The sequence below is a fragment of the Scyliorhinus torazame genome, chromosome 2, assembly GCF_047496885.1.
Source record: "Scyliorhinus torazame isolate Kashiwa2021f chromosome 2, sScyTor2.1, whole genome shotgun sequence".
NCBI lineage: Eukaryota > Metazoa > Chordata > Chondrichthyes > Carcharhiniformes > Scyliorhinidae > Scyliorhinus > Scyliorhinus torazame.
In genome coordinates, this window is record NC_092708.1 from 235,065,070 (window position 1) to 235,091,794 (window position 26,725).

Here is a 26,725-nt window from a genome sequence, read left to right on the forward strand (position 1 = left end):
CAGATATGTTCCAGAAGCTGCTGGGGAACGAGGTGTTCCCTCACCCGCCGGAAGTGGACAGGGCACATAGAGCGCAGGTGAGGCAGCCGTGGCGAGGGTGTCCCTCACGAATGATGGTGGTCCGGTTCCACAGGTTCCTGGATAAGGAGCGGGTTCTTCAATGGGCCAAAAGCACGCGGAGCTGCAACTGGGACAATAGCACCCTGCGCGTTTACCAAGACCTGAGCGCAGAGGTGGCCAGAAGGAGGGCAGGTTACAGGCAAATTAAAGAGATTTTATAGAAGCAGGTGAAACTTGGGCTGCTGTATCCGGCGCGAGGGCCCACACCATTATTTCTAGGAACCCGAGGAGTCGATGGACTTTGCAAAGAGCCGAGGGCTGGTCCCGAGCTGTGGACTCTTGGACTCGTGTTGGAACTTTGAATTCTTTCTCTCTTGTTTCTGAAAGATGCCTGCATGTTTTTTCATGCTTTTGTATCTTGGTTTTTATGTGTTTTTTGTCTTTTTTCTCTTCATGTCTCTTTTTCGCTTGTGTGTTTGAGTTTGGTTAGAAAAAGAGAATAGTTAGAAAGGTTCAGATATGGGGGGTGTTTTTCGGGGAATTTTTGCGATCTCTTTCTGCGTTCAGATAGGAATGGTTGGCTGTGCCTGCTATTTCGTTTTGTATGAGTTAAATTGCACTATTGTTGGGGCTGTCTCTGTCCGGTTTAGAGTATTTGTTCAAGCGTGGCTGATTTGGGGAAGTGGTGTGGATGGGCCGGGGTGAGGGGAGCCAGGGAACAATAGGTGAGAGACCCGCTGGCATCGGAGTTGGGAGCCACCAGGCTAGCTGGGTGGGCTGGTCTACGGAAGCCAGATGGGGGGTGTTCATTTAGCTGGTTTATGTCAGAGGTTAGGTTATAGGGTGGTGTTGCTGGGGGGGTGGGAAGGTCTGCTGACGATGTTGGAAATTGTGCATGGTAACAGTGAGGAGGTCAGGGGTGGAGGCCGCCAGGAGGCGGGCCAGAGGAAGCACGACACATGGCTTGGGGGCTGGCCAAAGAAAGGAGAAGGCTGATCGGCAAAGCAGGGGGCAAGGTGCCCCCCGACCAGGCTGATCATCTGGAATGTTAGAGGGCTAAACGGGCCAGTCAAGACGGCGCGCGTGTTCGCGCATTTACGGGTTTTGAAGGCGGACGTAGTCATGTTACAGGAGACTCATCTGAAAGTGGCTGACCAGGTCAGGTTAAGGAAGGGCTGGATTAGTCAGGTCTGCCATTCGGGGCTCGACACTAAGACCAGGGGGGTTGCGATCTTGATCAACAAGCGGGTCCAATTTGAGGTGGAGGGCACAGTTGTGGATAGGGGTGGCAGATTTGTTATGGTTAGGGGTAAGCTCGAGGGGCTGAGAGTAGTCCTGGTCAACGTATATGCCCCTAATTGGGATGACGAAATTTTGTTAAGAGGTTGCTGGGGGAGATCCCTGACTTGGACTCACGCAAACTGATCATGGGTAGGGACTTTAACACAGTTCTTAATCCTGGCCTGGACCGGTCATGTTCAAAAACGGTTAGGGTGCCAGCGATGGCAAAGGAACCGAGAGGGTTCAGGAAGCAAATGGGAGGAGCTGACCCATGGAGATTTAGTTGGCCGTCGGTGAAGGAGTTTTCATTCTATTCTCACGTCCACAAGGTGTATTCCCAAATCGATTTCTTTATCATGAGCAGGGACTTGCTGACAGGGATGACGGGTGCAGAATATTCGTCAATTACCATCTCGGACCATGCTCCGCACTGGGTTGATCTGCAGATTTGTAAAGATAGCTTTCAGCGCCCACAATGGAGGCTGGAAGTTGGGCTGCTGGCAGACGAGGCGGTGTGTGAGAGGCTGAGGGAATGCATGCATAATTACCTGCAGGTAAATGATACTGGAGAAGTCTCAGCAGCGGTGCTCTGGGAGGCGCTGAAGGCAGTGGTGAGAGGGGAGCTGATTTCAATCCGAGCCCATAGGGACAGGACAGACAGGGCAGAAACGGACTGACTGGTTAAGGAAATTTTACGGACGGACAGGAGCTATGCGAAGTCGCCGAGGCCAGAGTTACTTAGGAAACGACAGAGGCTGCAGACCGAGTTTGGGGTGTTGTCTACAGGGAAGGCCGTAGAGCAGCTTGGAAGGGCAAAGGGCGCAATATACGAGCAAGGGGAAAAGGCCAGCAGAATGCTAGCACAACAACTAAGAAAGAGACACAGCTAGGGAAATAGAAAAGGTAGTCGGCGGGGAGGGAAACCTGGTGGGGGACGCAGTAGGACTGAACAAGGTGTTTAGGGACTTCTATAGCAAGCTGTACACCTCGGAACCCCCCACAGGACCGGGGGGAGGGGGGGGGGAATGAGGATGAGGCGCTTTTTGGACGGACTGACCTTCCCAAGAGTAGGTAGGGGGTTGGTAGACGGACTGGGGGCCCCGATCAGGATTGAAGTAGTACTGGGGGGCCTGAAGGTCATGCAGTCGGGTAAAATCCCGGGGCCGGACGGATACCCGGTGGAGTTTTATAAAAAGTTCTCCGAGATAGTGGGGCCGGTGCTGGTCAGGGTGTTCAACGAGGCAAGAGACAGAGGGGTCTTACCCAACGATGTCGCAGGCCACTATCTCACTTATACTGAAATGGGATAAAGACACATAGGCATGCGGGTCCTATAGGCCGATCTCTTTGATTAAAGCAGACGCTAAGTTACTGGCCAAGATCTTGGCGTCTAGAATTGAGGACTGTGTACCGGACGTGATTGCAGAGGACCAAACCGGGTTCATAAAAGGGCAGGCAACTGGTAGCCAATCTAAGGAGGCTGCTCAAAGTGATTATGATGCGCCTGGAGAGCGGGGAGGCAGAGGTAGTGGTAGCAATGGCTGCCGAAAAGGCTTTTGACTGGGTTGAGTGGGACTATTTACGGGAGGTGCTGGGACGTTTTGGGTTCAGGGTGGGATTCATTGACTGGGTTTGGCTGCTATATCAGGCCCCAGAGGCTAGTGTGAGGACAAACAGGATGACACCTGACCACTTCAGACTGCACCGCTGGACTAGACAGGGATGCCGCCTCTCCCCACTGCTGTTTGCGCTGGCTATAGAGCCGCGGGAATTGCTCTGTGAGCTTCAAGGGACTGGAAAGGGCTGGTCCGGGGGTGAGTGGAACATGTAGTCTTGTTATACGCGGATGACCTGCTGTTATACGTGTCAGACCCAATGGCGGGGATGGACGGGATCATGGAAATCCTGAGGGAATTTGGTCGGTTCTCAGGATATAAATTGAACATGGCAAAGAGCGAGATGTGGGTAGTGCAGGCGAGAGGTCAGGAGAGTAGGCGGAGGGGGCTGCCGTTCAGGCTGGTAGGAGAAAGCTTCAGATATTTAGGGATACAAGTAGCGCGAGACTGCGGTAAGTTGCATAAGCTAAACTTGTCTCGGTTGGTGGAGCAAGTGAGGGGCGAGTTCCGGAGATGGGATGCGCTCCCGCTGTCATTGGTGGGGAGAGTGCAGACGGTGAAGATGTCGATTCTCCCGAGATTCTTGTTCATATTTCAGTGTCTCCCCATTTTCATTCTGTGGTCCTTCTTTAAGAGGCTCGATAAAATTATCCTGGGATTTGTTTGTGCGGGAAAGTCCCCACGGGTGAGGAAGGCGATGCTCGAGAGGAATCGAGGGCTTGGGGGGCGGGCTTTGTCGAACTTGAGCAACTACTACTGGGCAGCTAACAAAGCCATGGTAAGGAAATGGATGGCGGGTACGGGGTCCGTTTGGGAGTGGATGGAGGCTGCTTCGTGCAGGGGCACCAGTTTGGCAGCCTTGGTTACGGCGCAGCTGCCGCTCCCGCCGGCACGATACTCCACCAGCCCTATAGTGGTGGCAGCTCTACGGATCTGGGGCCAGTGGAGGAGGCATATAGGGGAAGTGAGAACATTGGTTTGGTCCCCAATCTGCGGTAACCACCGATTTTCCCCGGGGAATATGGACGGTGGGTTCCAATTATGGCGGAGGGCGAGGATTGCGAGGATGGGCGATCTGTTCCTGGAAGGGAGCTCCCCGAGCATGAGGGTGTTGGAGGAGAAGCTCGGGCTGGCGAGAGGGAATGATTTCAGGTACTTGCAGGTGCGGGATTTCCTATGCAGATTGGTACCATCCTTCCCACGCCTCCCATCAAGGGGGATCCAGGACAGGGTAGTTTCCAGAGGAGAGGTGGGAGAGGGGAAAGTCGCCGGCATTTATGAAGAACTAATGAGAGTAGAGGAGGCACAGACCGAAGAACTGAAGCTTTCGTGGGAGGAGAAGCTCGGGGAGGAGATAGAGGACGGCATATGGGCAGACGCTTTGAGTAGAGTAAACAGGACCGCAACATGCGCCAGGCTCAGTCTGATCCAGTTCAAGATCGTACATTGGGTCACATGACGGTGGCCCGTTTGAGCAAATTCTTTGGGCTGGAGGACAAATGTGCTTGATGTGCCGGAGGACCAGCAAACCATGTACACATGTTCTGGGCGTGTCCTAAACTAAGGGGGTACTGGCAGGGATTCGTGAACGTCATGTCTCGGGTACTGAAAACTAGGATTGCAATGAGTCCTGAGGTGGCAATTTTTGGGGTTTCAGAGGTCCCGGGAGTCCAGGAGGAGAAAGAGGCCAACGTCTTGGCCTTTGCTTCCCTGGTAGCCCGGCGGCGAATACTGTTGGCATGGAGGGATTCAAAGCCCCCGAAGTCTGAAGTATGGCTTTCGGACATGGCGAGCTTTCTCGGGCTGGAGAAAATTAAGTTCGCCTTGAGAGGATTGCTGTCAGGGTTCGGCCGGAGGTGGCAGCCATTCGTTGACTTCTTCGCGGAGAATTAATCATCAGTTGGGGAGGGGGTAGTTGGGGGTTGCTTAGCCAGGTTCTTGCGAGAGGGGAGCCGATGCTTGCATTATGTCTTATTTGCTTTTTGTACACTACGGTATAATGTTGCTGTTTTATATGCCAAAAATACCTCAATAAAATTGTTTATTAAAAAAAAAAGCACTGCCCCATTGCAGAGGAAGCGGGGATCAGCAGAGCTCACCCTAACCAGAGGACACCTGTACCGCAGCCTCAGGGGGCAGGTCTGCTCTGAGCCATCTTGGTGGCTGCAGTGACTGTGTGGGGTAAGTAGAGTGCTTAAAATCAGCTCCAGCTGCCAGGCTCTTTGGCACTAACTCTGCCCCCAGTGGTTACAACGCCCGCTAGGCCAGGAATTGCTCGGAATTTGCGCCAGCAGAGTGCTGGCCTATTAGCATGTCCTGAATTGCTCCACAAATAGCGCTCTAAATAATTAGTTCTTCCTTTGACCACACCCTATCCCTACACCAAGTTTTGCTGAAATTTGCCCATTTGTTTTTGAACTATATTGTTTCAGATAAAACAAACAGAGGCCAAAACATGAGCTCCGCCCACCTTCAATGGCGGAGGTAATCAAGATCTCCCAACAGATCCCACTATAAAGTAAGTTTTCATCCATATTTCTCTGTCGTTTTCAAACAACAAGAACCTTATCTGTCACACAAATGTTTTGATCTGTTGTAACTCAGAAATCTCCGCATTGTGTTCCAGTAATGGATATGTTTCAAATTTCAAACCTGTCATCCCCATTAACAAGCCTCAACTTTCTATGATCCAGGAGCTGTAAATTTTCAATAATCGTGCTTCTATAGTAGCACAAATGTAGGATTAACTTTTACCCAAGTTCAATAATTTGCTTGCTGAACTAAAGAGTTTAATAATTTCACATTTCAGAATAATAAGATAGTAAATTCAATACAAATTGTATACTTTTAGCCTCCACCATTGGATCGTGAGTCTGTACCTCCAGACTCCCGGTTCCCTCATTCTGAACTGATCGGAGGAGTACAGCAATCCCCTGAACACTCCTGTTCATGCTCTTCATGCTTCAATCCAAGGCTAAGGAGATGTAAGTCACCAAAGCCATGATGGTAGCTGTCTGGTTCCCAGCGATGACAACATTGAGGGGCCGACTGTAATAGTCACAGATAATTCACTCCATGGTTGACTGTGCAATTTCAATGCTGTGCACAACAGCAGTCCCACATTGGGTAAAGGTGGAACTGTCCATGCTGCCAGTGTGCAGAAACTCAGTGACAGACTGCCCCGTGCACTTAAACAATTATGGTGTGTAGGGAATGTTGAATGCTCCCTCGAAGTCTTCACTTGTGTCCTTAAGATCCTTTTTTATGTCGATTGTACCAAGAATAAGATGCAAGCTCTTCCTTAAGGAAGTTCTTCTTCAAGGAAGCTGCTTGAGAAGTCTTTACCCGCCCCCCCTCCCCCATCATTCACCATCACATTAGTGCTCGGCAGTTCCCCAGGCAAACCATTCTGGCCTAGCCTCCACAATATACATCGTGAGAGGCTCCGAGCAGCTGTTTGCTGAAGTGAGCTAGAGTACTACTGTGTCATTTTGGGTAATGCCTTTTGCCAGCTCCTAAACATGTGAATGCTTTCCATGTTCTTAACCTAAAGGTGACAAGGGAGACAAGAATTAGCATTTAGTCTGAAGAATAAGCAGGGAGATGAGTGTTTGCTGAAGGTATCTGTACCTCGGTGTGCAAAGTGCATGGGTGGAGATTTCAATGCAAAACAGCAAAGAAATGTTGCGGAATGGATCCTCCAGCCTCACCATACTTTTGTCATGACCCATTCTCAAGATCTACATTTTTCTATTGACAGATTGAATGTTCTCCCTCTTCCTCTCCTCTTATTGTTCGCCAGTTTTACGTGAAATAGTGTTTGACGGTGGCTGAATGAGATGCTTTGAGAACGTGCGTGCCAAGGTCAAATAGTGGTGCCGACAAATGTGTTGGTGACAAGAGGTGTGAGGAGTTGAAGGCAGCAGTAATGAGAAGCGTGGAATTGCAGAGTATCGCATTGGGACCAGAATGAGATGGGGTGATTGATACTAGAAGAAACGAGTGCTGATAATCAAAGAAAAGGTGGTAAAAATGAGTATGCTGCCGAGGTTCCTGTTTATTCTTCAGGCACCCCCGATCTTTATACCAAAGGCCTTTTTTTGGAAATTGGACACAATTATTTCGGACTTTGTATGGGTGGGGAAGGTGCCAAGGGTCGGGAGGACCCTGCTACAGAGGCAGAGGCAGCTGAACTTGCTTCATTATTACGAATGTGGAAAAGGTGCGGCGATGCTGGGAAGGAGAAGGGGTAGAGTGGGTTAGGATGGAGGAGGAATTTTGCCAGGGATCCAGTTTAAGGGCTATGATGACGGCAGTGTTGCCATTGGCACCGAGTAGGGAGAGGGTGGAGCTCCCGAGAGTGAGTTCAGGTATCTGCAGGTTAGGGACTTGTGCGAAAGGTCTGGAGGGGGTTCCCGAGGTTGCTGGGATACACTCAGCTGGAACGACTGCTGCTTCCGAATGTGGAAGGGGAGGGAAGAATTGGGGATATATACAAGTGGCTGGGGGAGCAGGGGGGCAAGTGGGTAGCGAAGATCAAGGAGAAATAGGAAGCAGAGTTGGGAGGGGAGATCAATTGGGGAGTATGGAGTGAAGCGCTGCGTAGGGTAAACGGGACCTCCTCTTGGGCAAGGATCAACCTGAAACAGTTTAAAGTGGTACGCCGGTACATATGACTCGGGCAAGAATGAGTGGGTTCTTCCAGGGGGTGGCAGATGAGTAGGAGAGGTGGGCGGGGTCCAACAAATCACATGCACATGTTCTGGGGTTGTGCAAAATTGGAGAGATTCTGGGCAGGTGTGTTTACGGTCCTAGCGAGGATAGTGGGGGAAAGAGGTGGATCCGGACCCTTTGATGGCGATATTTGGGGTTTCAGAGAAGCCGGTGCTCATGGGAGAAGGAACGCCGATATCATGGCCTTTGCCTCTCTGATTACACAGCGGAGAATTTTACTGAAGTGGCGGCCTGGATGGAGGAACTGTATGACTTCCTGAGGTTGGAGAAGATAAAGTATGAGCTAAGTGGTCAAGGTGAGGGATCTTTATTTGGATGAAGGGTTCGTCATGGGGGGGGGGGTGAAAAAGGGGAAAAAGTTGTACAAATTGTATAGTTGATTGTTGGTAAGTATGTTTCCCGGGGTGTTTATTTGCTGTAACCATTTTGATACATGTTTGTAATAAAATACATTTTTGTTAAAAAGATAATCAAAGAAAAGAGTTGAGAACTCTGGGACTTCAAGTCATGCCAGAATATGCAGAGAGTGGTGTAAAATAACAGCTAAGAACCATACCTGAGAAATCTTGGTCAGGTCATTGACCATTGCAGTCACGTCGAAGGGCGCTCCTCCTGTTCTGGATAGACTCTACTGTACACAATGCAGTGGAGCAATTCAGTGGGATGCCTTCTTGTCACTGGGTGATATTAGAACATTTTACTCCAGCTGATCTTGTCGACCAGGATAGGTCCCTCAAAGCCCCTCCTTTGCATGCAAGATCCTGAATGCCTTCTCGTTGCCTGCAGATAAAGTGCAACTCCCCTTTAAGAGGTGCAGACTGCTTTTTAAATATCATCAAGGAGGCCCAGTGTACCCGATTAGGCAACAGTGGGGCTAGTGATGGCAGCCCACCAAAAGAGGGTGATGCCACGACCATGCCAATTCTGGCCCAGTAATTATTATCCTCGAGACCAGGATCATGAATCAATCTGTATTCAGTTGATCTCAGCAACAATAAGTGAACTACAATAAACCTAAGCATCCATGAATTGAAGAGGTGAAAACTGGCATGTCTCCACTCCTGGTTGCGATCAAAAAGACTGGTACTGTAGGAAGTGTTCAGTGAAGACAGCATTGCGCTTGGTTATGCCGCCCTCCAATGGTTATGAATCCACCTAAAAATCGCCTCGATGCTCACACATAAAAGAATGGTTATTTAATTTCGGTATCTGAAGACAACATTGAACCATCTCACAAAAAGCAATCAAGATGAGCTTTGCTGTAGAGGAATGCAAAGTTTTAATGTGCTGAAAACTGGCCTTACTTCATTGTTTGACGTCTCAGCATCAACATTCATCAATAGTTCTGCTAGTCTTTTTTTCTCATCATCAGTCAGCAGCACTGGATTCTTTGCTTCTTTTGCCAACTGCAAACATTTGCAATTAGTTATTAACAACTCATAACAGAAAAATCCATTATCAACACGAAAAATCCATTATCAACCAAACCTCTTTTTTAAAAATACATAGGTAATTCAAAGACAAATAGGTGATAAAAGTGAAATTGGACTAATGCAATGAGCCAACAATGGATCCAACACTTATACACGTCAAGACAATGAGGTACTGTTGCAGTCAACAGATTCTGGTGAGATCAAAATAATTCCACATACCTCAATGTTCTTCTTAACAAAATCTTTAACTTTGATCCTATTTTGGGGGAACATTTGGTTCCTTGCCTCTTTGCTTTGGAAATTTTTAGTGTTGGCTTCTGAAGGCAATTTGGCTTCTGATGTCAATTTAACTCCTTCATCATTGTTTTGGTAGTCTGACAAGAAAACAAACGGTTGTTAGAATTTATTGAATAGATTCCCGCCACCTACTGAGCTGCTTCAATTTAATGAACAAAATAATATACCACATCCTTTTCCAATGTTGGCTGATAGATGTGTAACCAGTTTGCCAATGAATTTCCGATTTTGAACCAGATGCTGGATACAGCAAGAAAACAAAGTACTTAAAAAAGAAAAATGAGTCACTTGAAACAATTCTACAAAATAAATTTTGCTTCAATAGATGCAAATTGAGCTCTGAAATTTCGGAATTGAAACACATAACTTTAGTGCATAGATTGTGAAAATAACTTGATCGATTTTTATATTTGGGTTAGAAACTCCACATAAAATGGAGAGGCACATTAGTAAATAGAATTCCTTACTTGCATCAAGCACAGTAACAACTTTACATAGTGCCTTTTATGTAGCAAAATGTCTCAAGGCGTTTGGCAGAGATAGGTTTTCAAAAGGGCTCAGGCAAAATAGGTCAAAAATCTGATCAAAGAGGTGCCTACTATCGCAGCACAGTGATCAACTCACCTTGATGGGGGAAGGAGTTGCGAAAGGTGACAGAGACCAACAAGGGTCTGCGAGCCAAAATGGAAGACCTGGAAAACAGATCCAGGCGGCAGAATCTGAGGATCGTGGGTCTGCCCGAAGGGGTGGAAGGCCAGAGGCCGATGGAGTATTTTGCCACGATGTTGGCGGAGCTATTGGGGGAGGGGGACGATCCCTCTCGATACGAACTGGATTGGGCTCATCAGTCATGGAGGCCTATACCAAAGGCGAGTGAGCCGCCAAGAGTAGTAACTGTGTGTTTCCGTAGGTACAGCGTGAAGGAGAAGGTCCTGTGCTGGGCAAAGCAGAAGCGGGTGGTGCAGCGGGCTAGAGCTGGTATACACATATACCAGGACTTTACAGTGGAGCTGGCGAGGAGGTGGGCTGCCTTCAGCCAGGTGAAGAAGGAACTGTACATCAGCAAGGTGCAGTGCGACATAGTATATCCAGCTAAGTTGAGGGTGACCCACAAATCCAAGGACTTTTATTTTGGGACGGCGGAAGAGTTTGTAAAGGCAGAAGGACTGTGGCAGAATTGAGAAATGGGACTGAGAGTGGGTCGTGTACTGATGTATCCTCATGTAACTTTATTTTTTCACTGCGTGTTGGTGTATGTACTAAAAGAGTCAACTCTGTATATTTGGACAAGGGAAGAGATGGGACTTTCATTTGCAATGACGGTTCTTTGGGGCTTGGGTGTGTATGGGGGGGTTGTGTGCTAAAGGGGATTTCTTGGTTTTCCTGGGACCGGGCAAGGGGGAAGGAGACCCGGGCGGGGGCCTCCACGCTGACCGTTTTCAGCCGGCCAGTGAACGGGAGTGAGGTGGGGGGAGGGGCTGCGGCCATCGGAGCCTGGTAGAACAGGGTTTGGCGAGTCTAGCCGGGGTAAAAAGTTGGGGGAAGGAACCAAGGTTGGGGGGAGGAGTTTACAAAAGAAAGTGGAGGGGAGGAGTCTGGGAGGGGGGTTGGGGGGGGTGTCTACAATTCATGGGTGCCATTCACATACTCTTTCGAGGATTGGATGGCATTGAATATTAGGGGGATGGGGGGGTGGACTATATGTGTCAACGGTGACCAGGGGCGATTCCTGAATCCTTTTTCTTTTTTCCTCCTTGCGAGGTTCAGTTTTATTTGATGCTTATATTGTCAGGTGGGCCGTTATTTGGGGGGTGGTGGGAGGATGGGATCGTTGTTGTTGGTAGGGGGATTGACATTGTATTCGTTACTGTTTACAGTTTGTTGGTGGGGGGTAAATTCTGAAGAAAATGTGAAAATGGAGAATTAAAATATTTATCAAAAAAAAAAAGAGGTGACTACTAAGAAGGTAGAGTTGTCAGGATTTAGGTAGGGAATTTCAGATTGTGGGTCTAGACAGTTGAAGGCACACTGCCAACAAAAGAATGAAGGGAGAAGGATTGTAGAGGAGGCCAGAATTGGAGAGTTCACAGGCGGGGAGAAGTGGGGAACTAGATTTGGCTATAAAGGGCTGGATTCTCTGGACCCCCAACCAGCAGCGTCAGGAAACCCGCAGGCGGGGGTGCGCTGCCAGCAGGAAAGATGAATCACAACGACCGGAGAATTCCGATCAAAGTGACAAGTAGGAGTGTTAAGGCCATGAAGGGATTTGAACCTAACCGGGAGAGAAGAAGCTGAAGATAAGTGTAATGCGTGAGCAGAGACTCAGTAATGAATAATAAGCCTAATTTAGTTTAATAATATATGAATATTTATTTAATAAAAAGGGGCAGCACACTGGCACAGTGGTTAGCATTGGTGCCTCACGGCACCAAGATCCCAGGTTCGATCCCGGCTCTGGGTCACTGTCCGTGTAGAGTTTGCACATTCTCCCCATGTTTGCGTGGGTTTCGCCCCTACAACCCAAGGATGTGGATTGGCCATGCTAAATTTCCCCTTAATTGGAAAAATGAATTGGGTACTCTAATTTTTTTTTTTTTTAATTTATCTAATAAAACCATAATATATTCAAGTTCAATGCAATGGTAAAAAGAGAACACTAAACAACTGTGAAGATTTTGGGAAGTCTAACGTCACTGGGATGAGACAGAGACCATCCACAGATCTGTTCACGAGTAAAATGTCAGATCATTGGGTGTTCAAAATAAAATTTTAAGTAATGCAGAACCTGTTTGTACTCCCAAAGGGCAAAGGAATTTACTTGCCAAAAAAAACAGCCATGATAACTAAAGAGATAAGAAGCAACATAAACTTAAAAGAAAAAGCATACAAAAGTGCAAGTGCAAACACTAAAAAAGGATACAAAAGTGCAAACACTAGCACAGGTCCTGGAGAATGGGAGAGACTCAGAGAACAGCAAAGATAACAAAACAGATAGTAAGAGCTGGTAAAAAGGAGTATGAAAAGAAACTTGTCAGGGATATAAAAATCAACACAAAACCTTTACAATTAATTAGGAAAGAAAGGGGGCTCAAGAGTTATGTGAGCCCCTTAAAAACTGATAAATAAGTAAATGTGGAAATACTGAATAATGAATTTGCATCAGCATTTACAGTAGACAAAAAGGTTGGCTTGATACCATCAAAACTCCCTCAACGGTAACAACCTGCATGTATATAGTGCTGTTAACATAATGAAACATTCCAAGGTGCCTCACAGGAGCATTAAAAAACAAAGTATGTCAGCGAGCCACATAAGGGGATATTAGGTCAGATGACCAAAAGTCTGGACAGAGGTAGATTTTAAGGAGTGTCTTAAAGGAGGAAAGTGAAATGGAGAGGTGAGTGTTGTAGGGAGGGGATTCCATAGTTTCCTTGGCAACTGAAGGAACAGCCACCAACAATGGGACAATTAAAAATTGGGGATGCACAAGAGGCCAGAATTACAAAGAACAAAGAACAAAGAAAAGTACAGCACAGTATCAGACCCTTCGGCCCTCCAACCCTGCGCCGACCATGCTGCCCATCTAAACTAAAATCTTCTACACTTCCGGGGTCCATATCCCTCTATTCCCATCCTATTCATGTATTTGTTAAGACGCACCTTAAACGTCACTATCATCCCTACTTCCACCACCTCCTCCGGCAGCGAGTTCCAGGCACCCACTACCCTCTGTGTAAAAAAATTGCCTCGAAACCTTGCCCCTCTCACCTTAAACCTATGCCTCCTAGTAATTGACCCCTTTACCCTGGGAAAAAGTCTCTGACTATCCACTCTGCCTATGCCCCTCATAATTTTGTAGACCTCTATCAGGTCGTCCCTCAACCTCCTTCGTTCCAGTGAGAACAAACCAAGTTTTTTCAACCTCTAAAATAAATTAGAGCAGCACATAAATTGCAAAGGGCTGTAGGGCTGGAAGAGGTTACAGAGATAGTGGGGAGGCGAAGCCATGGAGAAATTTGAACACAAGGATAAGAATTTTAAAATAAGTGTAGTGATACCATGGTTGTGTTGTAATTTCACCGACTGACCTCCACGAATCTCATTAGTATACAAGTGATTGGTGGAGTCAGGTAACCACAGACTGACTAGAGCTGGGAGAGAGATAGTGGCTTGTGCACGTTCATACTGTTATTTATCTGTTGTTTTGTAAATATTTGACCCTCAGTTAATGTTAGTAAATCATTTATAACTTTAGCTACAAGTGTTCTTGTATTATAAATCAGGCCATTCGACAAGAACATTACAATTAGATGTTGCTTGACTGGGAGCCAATGTAGGTCAGCAAACACACAATTAACAACTCCTCTTGACCAAGACTGTTAAGAACTTCCACTTTAATCTCAACCCCTTAAAACTTTAAAATTTTAAACATTTAACTTCTACTTGCCCAATCCTGCATATCTTCCCAATTCCCTCTTTTCTTCACATTGAATAACTTAATAATATTTACCACCAAGGACAGACAAATCTGGGTAATAAGCAAACCAAGAACATAAAGCCATGCCCAACTGGTAGGGAGTACAGCATTATCTACTAAATTAACTCATAATTTGAATTTTGGAAAAGCACAACTTCCTGGTCCAATAATTACTATACTAGTTAGGTTCATCTGAAGAAAAATAAGATATAGCGAAGGGAAACAAAAACAGCACTCAATGGTTCTGCAATTTATTTTTCCACTACGATCAAAAACTGGGGCCAGTTTAGCTCAGTTGGCTGGACAACTTGTTTGTGATGCAGAGTGAGGCCAACAGCATGGGTTCAATTCCTGTACTGACTGAGGTTATTCATGAAGGCTCCGTCTTCTCAACCTTGCACCTCGTCTGAGGTGTGATGATCCTCAGATTAAATCACCACCAGTCAGCTCTCCCCTCAAAAAGGGGAAAGCAGCCTATGGTCATCTGGGGCTATGGCAATTTTACTTTACTTTTACTATTGAAATAAATAATTTCTAATTCTGCACACTAACAGATGATAAACCTGAAGTGAAAAGTAACTCTTTTTAAAACATCACATGGTTAGATATGGCCCCTGTAATCAATTCCAGGAAACAATCGTTTTGTAAATTTACAACTTTATGACAAGATCTTTCTAAAAAAACTTTTGAAAGTTACTGATTATTTCAGTAAACAAGGGAGAGGAAAAAAAACAAGAGTTTAGTCAGTGTTCTACTGCCATCTGTTGTTGAAGATCAAAGGTACAACATGTCTTTGAGACAACCATAGATATCATAAGGCAATGAAGAAATAGATTACACTATGTGGAGATAAATTACAAGGTAAACTTACTCGAGAACAAATGCAGCTGACAAATTTTACTTATATTTGATTGCACAATGTTGGCATTGCTGGCAAGGTCATTTTAATTACACTTTATTGCCTTGTGGCGCTGTCATTGAGCTGACTTCTTGAAGTGCTGCAATATGAATGATGGCATTTCTATAATGATTTTCAGTGGGGAATTCCAGGCTTTTGAACCAATAATAATGAATAGTAATAATAATCTTTATTAGTGTCACAAGTAGGCTTACATTAACACTGCTATGAAGTACTGTGAAAATCCCCTAGTCGCCACACTCCAGCGCCTGTTTGGATACACCGAGGGAGAATTCAGAATGTCCAATTCACCCAATACATCTTTCAGGACCTTTGTGGGAGGAAACGGAGCACCCGGAGGAAACCCACGCAGAAACGGGGAGAACGTGCAGAGTCCGCACAGACAGTGACCGAATCCGGGAATCAAACCCAGGTCTCTGGCGCTGTGAAGTTATGTTCAAGTTAGAATAGTGTAAAAAAAAAAGAAAGGATTTGCATTTATATAGTGGGCTGGATTCTCCAATCCCCGCGCCGAAATCGCGTTCGGCGACGAGGTGGAGAATCCCCAATGACACCGAAATCGGGGGCGCTGCCACTTTCATGATGCACCACCCCCTGAAAAGCATCATAGCACGCCGTATCCACGGCCTCTGTACGTTGGCTGAAGCCCGCCCCGCGATGCTCCGTCCCCAACTGGCTGAGTTCCCGATGGCGTGAATCTTTCATGGTCTCACCCGTCGGGAACTCAGTGTGGCGGCTGCAGACTCAGTCCAGCGCTGCCACAGTTGGGGGAGGGCCGATCCGCGGGCAGGGGTGGACATATTCGGGGCTGGGGGCACTGTGGTGGGGCGGTCCGGAGCACGCGAGCTGGTCGAAGAAGAGGACTATTTCGCAAGCCGGGTCCACGAGCAACATCCGCCATGAAGCACCGCATGGCCACTGTAGGCCGCCGCCATGCGCATGCGCGGTCACGGACCTGGCAATTCTCCAGGCCGTATCGGTAGCTAGAGCCGGGTGCTCTACACAGCCTCCCTGCTAGCTCCCGGCAAAAGAGAATCAGAGAATCCAGCCCAGTATCTTCCAAATTCATGTTCCAAAATGCATTGTAGCCAACAGGCAAAAGTCCCAGGATTTTGACCCAGAGACAGTGAAGGAAGAACAATATAGTTCAAGTCAGATGGCGTGAGACTCGGAGGGGAACTTGCAGTGTTCCCATGCATCTGCTGCCCTTGTCCTGCTAGGTGTTAGAGGTTGTGTAAAGTGCTGTTGAATGAGCTTGGTGAGTCGCTGCAGTGCATCTTGCTACACACCTCTGCCATTGAGTGGTGGTGGCAGGAGTGAACATTTCAGGTGGTGGAGAGGGTGCTGATCAAGGCGGCTGCTTTGTCCTGGATGGTGTTGAGTTTCTCGAGTGTTGTTGGTGCTGCACTTCTCCAGGCAAGTGAAGAGTATTCCATCACACTCCTGACCGGTGCCTCTTAGATGGTTGACAGCACTTGGGGAGTCAGGAGCTTCTCACTATAAACTTTGCAGCCTCTGACCTGCTCTTGTACCCGCGTCATTTATTTGGCTGGTCAGTTAAGGTTTCAGTCAAGGGTAACCTCCAGGATATTGATGGCTGGTCAGGATACATGCTATAGGAGTGTGTAGTTTTAATATTTTATGCATGAGATGGAGTAAAACGCTGAGACCTCCTGCATTCAGTTTCTGACAGTTTTGGGGGTAAAAGGCAGAGTTAGCCAGATCGTACAGCATGAAGAGTCAATCTCTAGACATGCATGTTGCATACTTACAGACGAATGGTAATAATAATAAGGGAATTTTTCAGATGATCGGGCGCCCATTAAAAAAGGTGAAGCCAGGCTTACCAGCGTCTTTAAGCCCTGCCCCTTACAATAACATTGCACAGTATCTTCCAAAAAATGGCAAAGTGTGGAAACATCTTGGTGGTAAACCTGCCCGTTTCCACGCCGGTTTTCCATCTGGACTTGACACTTTGCTATTTTCTGGGAAAATTCCACAATTATAGATTTTTTTTCCTCATGTTAAAGCAAAATCAAACCAGAAATTATAATTTAGAGAGTTCATTGGCAGGATTCTCTGTCAGCAAGGTGCAATTGGGCAGAGAATCGGTCGCGACCTGGGAGGAATGACTGACAGCGAGTTTCACTTGTGGTTAAAAATCGGAAAACAGGTGCCATAGCTGATAAGGGAGAAAGAGGAGGGAGGACATGCAAAGGCATGACAGTGGGCTGCTGGCCCTGGGGGACATCTGCCAAGGCCGGGTGGGCGGCAGGGGGCGCGGGTGGGGGGGGGGGGGGGGGGGTGGGGGGTGGGATGGGGGTGATCAGTTAATGGGTCGTGGGGTTGAGGTTGAAACCCCCCTCCACGGGACTGGGCTGTTTAGCCACGGACCGCCATTGCAAAGGCCTACAAGACAGCCATCTTGCTGCGCACCCCACTGTGGCCGTGGTTGCACAGAGTGACACTGACCATATGACTGCCCCCATCGAACCACCACGCATCTCAGCCCCCACCACCCCATCCAACACCCTCCACCCCACCAATAATCCTTCTCCCCCCTCTCTCAATCGGCCGCCACCTGCCGGCAGGCCAGCACGCGGCCTACCCAATGGCAATAGCCACACTAAATTGCCCCTTAATTGGAAAAAAATAATTGGGTACTCTAAATTTATTTTAAAAGTAAATATGCAACACCTTCCCTTCCCCTATTTCGTCCTGGGACAGAAGCTTATCTTGCAGCACCGGAGGCGGCAACCCCGGGAAAGACAGCACCTCTCTCTTCACAAAATCCCGAACCTGCAGGTACCAAAACCCATTCCCCTTCGGAAACTCAAATTTGCCCCCGATAAACAAGTCCCTGAAGTAATCAATCCCCGCATGCGCCACCCCCGGAACCTCATATCCAGTCTCAACGACACAAACCTATGGCGCCCACAATGACATACCCTCCAACCCCAAGTGCTGCCTACACTGCCCCTCACACCCTCAGAGCCGACACCACCACTGTCCGGCGAGAACGGCAGATACACCAACAACAAAAGTCCTCAAGTACATCCCCCTACACGATGCTGCCTCCATCAGCCCCCAAACCTGCCTCGCCTCCACGGGCCATTTCCTCACCTTCGTAATGTCTGCAGTCCAATAATAATTTATCAAATTCAGCAACACCAGCCCCCAACCTCTGCCACCCCACCCCATCCACCCTCGCCTCTGCTTCCCCACCCACACAAACCCCGAGATCAACCAAATCAATTTTCTAAAAAAACAACTTTGTTCTTGGAACAAGACCAATACAGCACAGGAACAGGCCCTTCGGCCCTCCTTTGCCAAAATCCTCAGCACTTCCTTGTGCCGTATACCTCTATACCCATCCCATCTTATCCATCTGTTTGTCAAGATGCCTTTTGAACGCCGTTAATGTAGCTGCTTCCACAACCTCCCCTGGCAACACGTTCCAGGCACTCACCACCCTCAGTGTAAAAAACCTGCCTCACACATCTCTAACCTTTGCCCCACGGACTTTAAACCTATGCCCCCTGGTGACTGACCACTCCACCCTTGGAAAGAGTGTCTGCCCATCCACTCTATCCATGCCCGTCATAATCTTGTAGACCTCTACCAGGTCACCCCTCAACCTCTGTATTTCTAATGAAAACAGTCCAAGTCTATTCAGTCTTTCCACATAGCCAACACCCTCCAGACCAGGCACCATCCTGGTAAACCTCCTCTGCACACCCTCCAAAGCCTCCACATCCTTCTGGTAGTGTGGCGACCAGAATTGTGCGCAATATTCCAAGTGCGGCCTTACCAAGGTTCTATATTACTGTAGCATGACTTGCCAGTTTTTATACTCAATGCCCCGTCCAATGATGGCAAGCATTCAGATGCTTTCTTGACTACCTTGTCCACTTGTGTTGCCACCTTCAAAGATCTGTGGATCTCCACATCCAGATCTCTCTGACTTTCTATATTCCTTAGAGATTTGCCATTTAGGGGCTGGTTTAGTAGAGTGGGCTCTACAGCTGGCTTGTAATGCAGAACAAGGCCAGCAGCGCGAGTTCAATTCCCGTACTGACCTCCCCGAAGGGCGCCAGAATTTAACTAGTAGGGGCTTTTCACAGTAACTTCACTGAAGCCTACTTGTGACAATAAGTGATTATATTATATTATTTACGGTATATTTCCCCCTCTATGTTAGACCTACCAAAATGCATCACCTCACATTTGTTGTCCAGATTAAATTCCATTTGCCATTTCTCTGCCCAAGTCTCCAACCTATCTATGTCCTGCTGTATCGTCTGACGATCCTCAACACTATGCCACTCCACCAACCTTGGTGTCATCCGCGAACTTACTAATCAGACAGGCTACATTTTACTCCAAATTGTTTCTGTACACCACAAACAACAGAGGCCCAAGCACCGATCCCTGTGGAACACCACTCGTCACAATCATCCATTCAGAAAGACACCCTTCTACTGCTTCTGTGACCGAGCCAGTTCTGTATTCATCTTACCACCTCACCTCTGATCCCATGTGACTTCACCTTTTGTACCAGTCTGCCATGAGGCACCTTGTCAAAGGCTTTACTGAAGTAAACAACATCCACCGCCCTCCCCTCATCAATCATCTTTGTCACCTCCTCAAAAAACTCGATCAAGTTAGTGAGGCACGGCCTCCCCTTCACAAAGCCATGCTGTCTATCGCTTATGAGTCCATTTGTTTCCAAATGGGTATAAATCCGGTCCCTGAGAATTCTCTCCAATAATTTACCTACTGCCGACGTGAGGCTCACCGGCCTATAATTTCCAGGATTATCCCTGCTACCTTTCTTAAACAGCGGTACAACATTAGCTACTCTCCAGTCCTCTGGGCTCTAACCTGTAGCCAATGAGGATACAAAGATTGCAGTCAAGGCCCCAGCAATTTCCTCCCTTGCTTCCCTCAGTATTCTGGGATAAATCCCATCTGGCCCAGGAGATGTATCTACCTTAATATCTTTTAAAAGACCCAATACCTCTTCCTTTTCGATGTTAACATGATTCAGACTGTCCACACACCCTACCCAAGAATCAACTTCCACAAAGTCCCTTACTTTAGTGAACACTGATGCAAAGTATTCATGAAGTACCTCGCCCATTTCCTCTGGCTCAACATATAGATTCCCCCACTATCCTTAAGTGGTCCAATACTTTCCCTGGCCACCCCCTTGCTTTTTACATATGAATAAAAAGCTTTGGTATTCACCTTAATCGTACTTGCCAAGGACTTTTCATGACCCCTCCTAATTTCAGTACCTTCCTACTTTCTTTATACTCCTCCAGGGTTTTGACTGTTCAAACCCTTCTAGACCGTACAAAAGATTCCTTTTTCTTTTTGACGAGGTTCACAATATCCCTCGTTATCCAAGGCTCCCTAAACTTCCCATACTTATCCTTCATTCTCTCAGGAACGTGACTTTTCTGAATTCTAATCAACTGTCACTTGAAAAATTCTCACATGTATCATAGATTATATCATAGAATTTACAGTGCAGAAGGAGGCCATTCGGCCCATCGAGTCTGCACCGGCTCTTGGAAAGAGCACCCTACCCAAGGTCAACACCGCCACCCTATCCCCATAACCCAGTAACCCCACCCAATACGAAGGACAATTTTGGACACTAAGGGCAATTTATCATGGCCAATCCACCTAACCTGCATATCTTTGGACTGTGGGAGGAAACGGGAGCACCCGAAGGAAACCCACTCATACACGGGGTGGATGTGCAGACTCCGCACAGACAGTGACCCAAGCTGGAATCAAACCTGGGACCCTAGAGCTGTGAAGCAATTGTGCTATCCACAATGCTACCGTGCTGCCCTGTCCAATGTTGATTTCTTATCCAATAGCCGCACCCAATCCAAATTCTTCAATTCCTGTCTAATGTTATCGTAATTTGCCTTTCCCGAGTTTGGCATCTTAACGAGAGGGTTATCCTCATCCCTGTCCAAAAGCACACCCTAAAATTTACGAAATTGTGGTCACTACTCCGAAAATGTTCCCCTACTGAAACCTCAACCACCTGTACAGGTTCATTCTCAATACGAGATCCAGTACTGCCCTTTCCCCAGTTGGACTAGCGATATATTGCATCAAGAAGGCTTCCTGGATACACCTTAGAAACGCTGCCCCATCCAAACCCCTAGCACTAAGTGAGTCCCAGTCAATATCGGGGGAATTAAAATCCCCTACCACAACGACTCGGTTACCTTTGCACCTATCCAAAATCTATCTACCTATCTGCTCCTCTATCTCTCACTGGCAGTTGGGAGGCCTGTAATTAATGCCCAACATTGTGATTGTCCCCTTCCTGTTCCTAAGCTCTACCCAGATTGCCTCATTTTATGAGCCCTCCAAGATGTCCCACCCAGTACGGCTATAATATTCTCCTTAACCAGTAATGCTACTCCCCCACCCCTTTAACATCCACCTCTATCTCTCCTGAAGCATCTATATCCTCCAACGTTCAGCTGCCAATTCTGCCCTTTCTTTAACCACGATAGTCACAACATCGTAATTCCAAGTACTAATAAGTGCTCTAAGTTCATCTGCCTTACCCGCTATACTTCTGGCATTGAAACAAATACACTTCAAACCACTATGTTTGAGCAGACAGGGTGATGTTGTTCTCAAAGTGACAAAGACAGTGAGGTTCTAAAACATGAACAGAAACCTAGTCAGCACCGTCATTTTAATTGTCTGTACCTGCCCTACCAATAACAATGGCAAAACATCCCACCTCCTAAAATCCGCCTTCATCCCCTCCATCAATCGCCATGATCAACCTGTGCAGCTGGGCCCAGCTCCACACCACCTGGATACCAAGGTATCTAAAGCCCATCCCCACCACCCTAAACAGTAGCTCCCCTAACCTCCTTTCCTGCCCACTAAGCATTGATCGGGAACACCTCACTATTTCTTACATTTAATTCATACCCCAAAAACTGGCCAAATTCCTGGAGAATCCCCATGATCCCCCCCAATGCAGCCCAACAGGTCCGAAATATATAATAACAGATCATTTGCGTACAATGAAACACTATATTCAATATCCCCCCCCGCCGCCATTTAATCCCCTCCAATTCCTTCCTCACTGCCCTGAGCGCCATTGCCACTGGCTCTATCACCAAGACGAAAAGCAACAGGGAGAGCCAACACCCCTATCTCGTCCCCCGCTGTAACCCAAAGTACCCAAACTCACTCGGTTCATCCGCACACTCCCCACTGGCACCTTATTCGGCAACCAGACTCAATCCACAAACTCCTGTCCGAACCCGAACCTCCCCAACACCTCGAACAAAGATGCCCACTCCATCCGATCAAGAGTCTTCTCCGCGTCAGTTGCCACCACTACCTAAACCTCCTGCCCCGCCGAGGGATTCATAGTCACGTTCAGTAACCTCCGGACATTTGCCGACAACTGCCTTCCTTATAGAAAACCCGTCTGATCCTCTCCAATCAACACCGGTACACAGTCCTCAATCCGCGATGCAAGCAACTTCACTAATAACTTGGCATCGACATTTAACAATAATATCGGGCGGTATGACCCATACTGCTCCGGACCCTTATCCGTTTTAAGAATCAGAAGATAGAAGCCTGCGACAAAGTAGGGGGAGACCCCCCCTCTCCCTCACCTTATTATACACCCTCACCAGCAGTGACCTAGCTCCACCCCAAACTTCTTCTAAAACTCCACTGGGAACTCATCCGGATCCTGCGCCTTCCCTGCCTGCATCGCCCCCATGCCATCCATCACCTGCAGCCCAATCGGGGCTTCCAGGCCCTGCACCCGCCGCTCCCCCACCTCTCCACCTTGGGGAACTCTAACTCTTACAGGAACCACCTCATCTCTGCTTTACCCCCCTCAGGGGCTCCAAATCATAAAGCCTCCTATAGAAGACCTCAAATGCCCATTCACCCCTCCGGATCCATAACCACCTTACCTCCCTTGGCCCTCCCTCTACCAATCTCCCTCAAATGATGGGCCAGCATCCTACTTGCCTTCGCCTCGTATTTATACACTATCCCTCTGGCCCTCCACAACTGCCCTATCGGCTTCCCCGTCGACACCAACCCAACCTCCATGTAGAGGCTCTGTCGCTCCTTCAACAACCCCTCCTCCAGCGCCACGAAGAACCTCTTATCTGCCCTCAAGATCTCATTGACCAGGTTTGCCCTCTCCTCCCATTCCACCCACTCCCTGTACGCCCAAATCGAAATAAACTCCCTACTAACTACAGCCTCGAGTGCCTCCCACAACATGGCAGCTGTGACCTACCCCGTATCATTCACCTCAACATAACGCCGACTGGCAGTCCTCTCCCATATCTAACCTCCACTGCAGCCGCTTGGTCCTACCCTGAACCACCCGCAAATCCACCCAGTGCGGCGTGTGGTCAAAGACCACGATCACTGAAGACCCCGAGTCGGCCCCCCGTCAGCAGCACCCAGTCCATTATGAAAAAAATCGATCCGGGAACACACCCGGTGCGCATGGGAGAAGTATGAAAACTCCTTCGCCCTCGGCCTCCCAAATCTCCACGAGCCACCCCCCTGATGCGCTCCATGAATTCCCTCAGCTCCCTGCCGCAATCGGTCTCATCAATGACCTCGGGCTCGACCGATCCAGGACTGTGTTAAAATCCCCCTCCCCATAATCATCCGATGCATATCGAAATCCGGAATCCTCCCCAACACCCGCCTCATGAAAACCACATCATCACAATTTGGGGCATAAGCATGAACCAGGACTCCAGCACTCCTCTAGCTCCCACTAACCACCACATACCTACCCATCGGATTGACACAATGCTCCTCAAACGCCATCCTCTTATTGACCAACACCGCCACGCCCCTCGTCTTCATATCCAGCCCAGAGTGTAACACCTGTCCCACCCATCCCATCCTCAGCTTTGTCTGATCTCCCAACTTCAGATGTGTCTCCTGTAAAAACACCATGTCCCCCTTCAGACCCCTCAGGTGCATGAACACAAGGGGCTGTTTAACTGCCCCATTCAACTTGAGCAGTCTGGTCGGGGGCTACCCACCTCCCTCTTCTGTCAATCAGCTGTACCCCTTCCTGAGCCAGCCCCTGGCCCACATCACGCATCCCCCCAGGCCCACCCTCGGATGTCCACCGCCATCTCTGTATTCCCAGCTGGCCACACCAGCCACACACTTGAAAGCATCCCTTCCCCCCCACCCCAATCTAAGAACTAACCCCATTCCCGCCAACCCCCCCCCCCCCCATCTTCCTCCTGGCAACCCCCCACTTCACTTCCGTTAACTAGCCCGCCCAGCTAGCATGGTGGCCCCCGCCCAAGGCCTGTAACCTCCCCATCATCCTCAATCCACCTGCTCCCCCAAACCACCAAACAAAAAATACATTCACCGCCGCTCCCCCGTCAAAACCCACCCCAAAATACCACCCCAGACATTTCACCATAAACACAAAGCTCCTCTCCAAAGTTCAGTGTCCTCACACACCTCCCAGTCTCATTAAGTCCATCGCCTCTTGGGTGGCGCAGTAGTTAGCACTGCTGCCCCCCGACGCCAAGGTCCGGGGCTCGATCCCAGCCCTGGGTCACTGTCCATGTGAGTTTGCACATTCTCTTAGTGCCTGCGTGGGATTCAACCCCACAACCCAAGATGTGCACATAGGTGGATTGGCAATGCTAAATTTCCCCTTAATTGGAAAGAAAAAAGAACTGGGCACTCAAATATTTTTAAAAATCCATCGCCTCTTCCAGCGAGTCAAAATAAAACACTTGCCTCTGATTCGTCACCAACAAACGGGCAGGGTACAAAACCCCAAACTTCACTCTCTCCTTGAAGAGGGCAGTCTTTACCCAGTTGAACCCGGCTCTCCTCTTCACCAGCTCCACACCCAGGTCCTGATAGACCCGAAGCTCATTCCCCGAGGAGGCCACAGGTGGGGGAGCCACCGAGGGCAATGGTGGTGTGGCTGCACCATTTCATGGACAAGGAGAAGATTTTGCAGTGGGCGACGCAGGCCAGGAGGCTTCAAATTGACTGGCGGCTAAGTGCACCGTTCAAACATTCAAAGCCGCCATGATGAAACAGTCAGTCATCGGCCTCTCTGCAAATCAGACTGGCCGGTCAAGCCTCATGGCAGCACAGGTGTTACATCCGCCGAGTTACTAATGGGTAGAAGCATTAGAACGCGATTGGATCTTACATTTCCGAATTGGCGGGGAAGGTTGAGGCTAAATAGATTGAAGAGAAGAAACATCACAACACAAAGAAAGCTGAAAGAATGTTTGAGTTGGATGATTTGGTAAATGTGAGAGATTTTGGTGCTGGGCCAAATTGGATCCTGGGAATAGTTGTTGCAAACACAGGTCCAGTATTGTGAGAGGTAGATGTTCAATGGAGAAAGTTAAAAAAATACCTGGACCATCTGAGGGGGAGAGAACTGCGCACAAAATCAATGGGAAAACCTGGCCCGAGTAGGCATGTCAGTGAAACAAGTTTAAATAAAAGTGATGCCACAGCAAGCTGCCCGGAGGATGAACCCAGGAATGTTTCAGGGGGAACTGAGGAAACTACCTGCACAGATGCACCTTCGCTAATCCAGAGTCAACGCATTGAGGTCCGAACCGAAGTTACCTCTCCTGCTGAAGCAGCCGTTAATGAATTGCGTCGCTCTCAAAGGATCAAGACTGACTGACCTTGTAAGAGACTGTTTTGAGAGACTCTTAGGTATTTCTGTAAATAGTTCCTTTGTTAATTGAAAAATGTAATCAGGAATTTAAAGGGATGTGGTAGTGTGCCCCTTTAAGAGGGTGAGTATTTGGAGTGTCATGTGAGCCGATTAGCCAATGGGGCCAGAGTGCGTGAACCCTGGGGATGGAGCGTGGTTTTCCACCCAGTTAGGGGTTTGGAGTTTTGGAACATAGTAGCTTTTATCCCACTCTCTGTATATGGTTATTACTTTAATAAACCGTTACTCGTTAATCAACTTGGTGGTCGCCATCTGTTAGGATATTACAATGTGCTACTAGATTTGACCTTTATGGTTTGGGGAAGCATGATGTGTTTGGAGGATTTGTATTAAGATCCCACTGAAGAAGACAAAGGTTATCCATTGCTGAATACCCAAATGATCAGCCAGTGATTTGTTATCTGAAGGAGTATTGAACAGACAAAGACAGCATTGTCTAAAAAAAAATTTGACTCCCTTCCATGCAACAGTGTAGCACTCCACTGCACTGCACTGTTAGCCTTTGTTTTTCTGCTGATGTTCTAGAGGGGACTTGACCCCTGAACACTATGCTCCATCACTGGAGAGATATTGGGGGGGGGATTTTCCGGCTGTTCTCGCTAGCGATATCTTCCAGTCCTGCCAACGGCAAACCCCCACTGCCGGATTCCCGGAGGCAAGGAGTGGATTCGATGGGAAGTTCCATTGCCAGCAGTGGGACCAGAAGTTCCCATTGCCAGCCAACTGCAAGCAGCCTCCCGCCACCGAGAAACACGCTGTTGGTGGGGAGGGGGGGGGGGGTGTATGCATTTCTGGGTAACTTGAGATTGCTGCTTTTGTTCCTTTATTAAAATTACTCGCTCAGCGAGACAGTTTTTGGTTATATTCACATTATCTCTGGAAAAGCAGAGTTAATATTATAAGGGGATTCTGCCAAATTCTTACCTTGCTCACTTTCACTATTATCCCTTTCATATTCCTCAATGGGGAGTTGAGTGTGGAATATAGGTGTGACCAACGGATCGTCTCCTGATGAAGGCAAAACAAAAGGAAAGGTCATATTGGTCAGAATTGAATATGAAGAGAAAAAAATTGAAATTATATAGCAATTAGCAGTATGATTTCACTTTGCCATGG

The 26,725-nt window shown here is 48.0% G+C and overlaps 1 protein-coding gene across 6 annotated transcripts in view; it reads right to left on the bottom strand.

Annotated features, from left to right (window-relative positions):
• Window positions 1–26,725, bottom strand: part of fsip1 (fibrous sheath interacting protein 1) — an 803,825-nt gene that overhangs the window by 735,830 nt on the left and 41,270 nt on the right. For all 6 annotated transcript variants that reach the window (XM_072485060.1, XM_072485031.1, XM_072485039.1 and 3 more), the window contains 3 exons: window positions 26,534–26,617; window positions 9,344–9,498; window positions 8,996–9,097 (listed from right to left, as the gene is read on the bottom strand). In XM_072485060.1, the coding sequence (XP_072341161.1) occupies window positions 8,996–9,097; window positions 9,344–9,498; window positions 26,534–26,617 (341 nt within the window). The remainder of the gene's footprint in view (window positions 1–8,995; window positions 9,098–9,343; window positions 9,499–26,533; window positions 26,618–26,725) is intronic.